This window comes from Suricata suricatta, chromosome 12, assembly GCF_006229205.1.
Source record: "Suricata suricatta isolate VVHF042 chromosome 12, meerkat_22Aug2017_6uvM2_HiC, whole genome shotgun sequence".
Taxonomy (NCBI): Eukaryota; Metazoa; Chordata; class Mammalia; order Carnivora; family Herpestidae; genus Suricata; species Suricata suricatta.
In genome coordinates this window covers 11182149-11185814 of record NC_043711.1, presented here as the reverse complement: position 1 = coordinate 11185814, position 3666 = coordinate 11182149, and the positions used below count along the sequence as shown (strand labels likewise).

Sequence of the window (3666 nt, the reverse complement as noted above, 5' to 3'; positions counted from 1 at the left end):
TCCCTGCTCCCAAAATCCATTTAATATATTGTCCTGCATTGGGGACGTAGCAGTTACTCATCTGACAACAGCTTGATCTTAGCCAAAAGGCCGAGAAGCAATTAGATTTGTTTTGGAAGGAAGCAGGGTGCTCAGTACCAGAATTACTGGCCCCTCTCCGATACGGAGATGATTTTCTAGAGGCCAGATGGCTGAGCCAGGGACCGTGGCGTCGGAGCGTCTACACCCCTGCACTCGGAGTAGAGACTCTCCAAGAATTGGGAAAGAAGGCGGGCCTGTGGAGGTGGGGCCTACGGGGGACCCGGCGAAGCTCCGGTTCGGGTGGGATGGGAGGCGGGGCCTGTCCAAGGGAGGGGCGGGCTTGTTCGGGATGTGGCCCCAGATGGTGGTGTCTGGGGAGTGACATGTGACGGCCCCGTCTGGCTGATCTGAAGGGCATTCGGCACGGCTGGTGTGAAAGCTGTTTCGAAGGCCCGAACACTACATGCAGAAACATGGGGCCAACGGAAGGCAGTGAAAATCGGCTCCCGGAGGTCTCGGCTTATATGAGATGCCGGGGGGCGTGGCTTCGTGTAAAGAATGGGGTTAGGGCTGCAGGGCGAGCCAATGAGAGGTGGGGGAGGGCGGGGCTTGTACTAAGACGACTCATAGGGACAAGGCTCCTCTAGGAGGTGCTTGATCCGGATTTGCGCATGCGCTTCAGGCCGGACTACGGGGCGCCGCAGATCCAAGTGAGAGAGAGACAGGGGCATGACCGAGGCGCGGGGCCGGCCCCCTCATGCCGCGAGTGTGGATCACGTGACATGAAGGGCATCGAATTCCTCTAGAGTGGGCGCCATTTCCCGTAGGTGAAGGCCGAAGTACCCTAAAGGTCAGGGAAGCCTTCTGATGCTCTGTAACCCTGACCCTCGGCCTGGGGCTCGGACGCTCGCAGGGGGCAGCGGTCTCACTTTAAGAGGTGGGCGCGCCCGCTAGCTGGGGGGCGGGGTCTTGTCCTTCCGGTGGCGTAGACGCGGGGTGGGCGGGCTCACCATTGAGGCTGAGATTCGAACCCTGGTGTAAAAGAGGCGGGGCTTCCTATCGGTTCTTTGAGAAGCAGGTAAGTGTGAAGCACTATTTTGAGGTCGTTTTGGCCTCACTGACCTGTGGTGGCCTATTTTCGGCGATGGTGGAGACGTAAGGAAGGGGGCTGGCGCTGTGGGAGGCGTGGCCTGGCCCCAAGAGGCGTGGCCTTGCCCAGAGCCTAGCCGTAAGGTGTGTGGCCCAGCCGAAACAGGCAAGAGGCGTGGCCCGGGACCTTTGTAAGAGGAGGCGTACCTTAATGCGGAAAAGATCTCTGCGCCTAGCCGCTGGCACCACCCTTTCTCTTTTAGGTGGTGCGTTATGGAGACCCTCGCGGCCGCCGCCCCTGCTGGGAGCTTCTTCCCCTCCTTCCTGCTTCTGGCCTTCGGGACGCTAGTGGCCGCCCTGCTGGGCTGCGCCCACCGCCTGGGGCTCTTCTATCAGTTGATTCACCAGGTGCGGGGGCACAGATCAGCGGCGGGCTGGGGGCAGCCAAGAAGGAAGGAGCTCCCGGTATTCTTAGTTCACTTCTTTTGCAAGAGAAAGTGAGGCTTGATGAATCTAAGGGGCTCAGTCGGGAAATTCTATCCACGGCCCGTAACCCATCGGCCGCCTGCAGACGGCCCTGGACTTTGCCTGTAGGAAGAGAGAAATCGGGCAGTAGCTGCAGGGTACTCAGCGCCCCGCCCGCCCCTTCCCCAGAGGCCAGGAGTCTTTTTCATAGAGCACTGCTCCCTAAATCCGATGAGATCAGAGTGGGCCAAAGGCAGAACCGGAAGGGGTGGCTGTGAAAGAGGTCATGTGCCTCTCAACACGGCCCCGAAGAGGTGCTTTTCTTTCTGTCCTCATTTTCCACAAGAGAAAGCTGAGGCTCAGAGAGTTTGTGTGGTAACTTGACATAGGTGACCTTTTGGGGAAGAGTCGACCCCACGGATCTCACCCTGAACTGCTTGGCTCTTCTCTCAGGAATCTCCCCATTCCACCCTTCACCAGTAGTCACGGGACCAAGGCCACTAGCCTTGAGAATTTCTGGAGTTTAAGGCAAAGGCCTCTGGTGTGTGGAGCTGTGAATCAGCCAAGCCTCTGGAGCCAGCAGGCTGTTCCCTTGCCAGGTGCCTGGTGGCTGGCAGGCTGTCAGCGGGTCCTGCCCAGTGAGTGGGAGGAAGCCTAGCAGGCTGGAATCAATTGTTGCTACCAGGCCCTGGAGGGCAGGCAGTTCTGGAGTCCCGGCAGATGGCCCCTGGCGGAGCTACTTTGGGTTCTGGGGATCCACTTTCCCTTTCCTTTCACCCTCATTGGTGCACTGTCCACTGAGACAGGCAGTGTCACAGAAGGGGGCGCTAAAGAGCACTGGTCCTATGGGACTTTGAATCTTGCAGGGCACATCTTGGTCTCCTTAGCTGTAAAAGGATCACCTGCCCTACTCTGGGCCCGGGGTATAGTATGATCTGTGCCTCACCACTGTCGCAGTTCTCCTGACCCCTGACTCTGTCCTGCCCTCCTTCCTGGGGGAGTGAGATTGCCCTGTCTCTATCTGTCTTGGTGCTCTTGCCCTGGTCCTTGATAGTCTTGCCCCTCTCCTTCCGTGGGCACAGGTGGACAAGGCGAGCATCCAACACGGTGGGGAGAATGTGGCAGCTGTGCTGAGGGCCCACGGCGTGCGGTTCCTCTTCACACTGGTCGGCGGGCACATTTCCCCGATACTGGTGGCTTGTGAGAAGCTGGGCATCCGTGTGGTGGACACACGCCACGAAGTCACAGCTGTCTTCGCCGCCGATGCCGTGGCCCGCCTGACCGGTGAGGGCAGAGCAGAGAGGGTGGAGGGTTGGTGAGAACGGGATGGGAAGTCACTGTGGCAGCACAGAGTTCTTTCAGAGGTGGCTGGGAGGGTGGGCAGGGCTGTGATGGATTCTGTATTTCAGGGACGGTGGGCGTGGCAGCGGTGACAGCAGGCCCTGGCCTCACCAACACGGTGACTGCAGTGAAGAATGCCCAGATAGCTCAGTCTCCAGTCCTGCTTCTGGGTGGGGCCGCCAGCACGTTGCTGCAGGTGCCCTGTCCTTGGATGGATGGTGGGGGTCTCGGGGAGCCCCCAAGGGCTCCTGTATTGACTCTCGGACTCTTCTGTTTCCACTAGAACCGGGGTGCCCTCCAGGCCATTGATCAGATGTCCCTGTTTAGGCCACTGTGCAAGTTCTGTGCTTCTGTGAGGGGGGTGGGTGACATTGTGCCCACTCTGGGGGCTGCGATGGCAGCTGCCCAGTCGGGTACCCCAGGTAGGTAGGTGGGGGCGGGGCTGGGCAGTGGTCAGGCCCTAGGGCCTGGGTCCAAGGAGGCATGATAAGTGCCGTATCCTCCCTGCTCCTCCACAGGTCCAGTGTTTGTGGAGCTGCCCATTGATGTGCTATACCCCTACTTTATTGTTCAGAAGGAGATGGTGCCTGCCAAGCCGCCCAAGGACCTCATGGGTCGAGTGGTCTCCTGGTGAGTTGCCTGCCTCCCTTCCACCATGCCCTCTCCAGCCCCCTGCCCTCTTTTGTAACTTCTGTCAGCCTCTGTCTCTCCTTGGACTCATTCATTGGTTTGCATATCAGTGGAGGGGGA

At 59.4% G+C, this 3666-nt stretch overlaps 1 protein-coding gene and 1 pseudogene across 4 annotated transcripts in view; one reads left to right on the top strand and one right to left on the bottom strand.

The window, feature by feature from the left end:
* LOC115274390 overlaps window positions 1–839 on the bottom strand; it is a 3076-nt pseudogene extending 2237 nt beyond the window's left edge.
* ILVBL (ilvB acetolactate synthase like) overlaps window positions 707–3666 on the top strand; it is a 9843-nt gene continuing 6883 nt past the window's right edge. The window contains exons 1-6 of one of the 4 annotated variants that reach the window (XM_029917360.1): window positions 707–844; window positions 1374–1518; window positions 2658–2859; window positions 2985–3112; window positions 3200–3338; window positions 3435–3546. In XM_029917360.1, the coding sequence (XP_029773220.1) occupies window positions 1384–1518; window positions 2658–2859; window positions 2985–3112; window positions 3200–3338; window positions 3435–3546 (716 nt within the window). In that variant the 5' untranslated portion in view covers window positions 707–844; window positions 1374–1383. The other 3 variants (XM_029917357.1, XM_029917358.1, XM_029917359.1) reach the window with 3 other exon arrangements.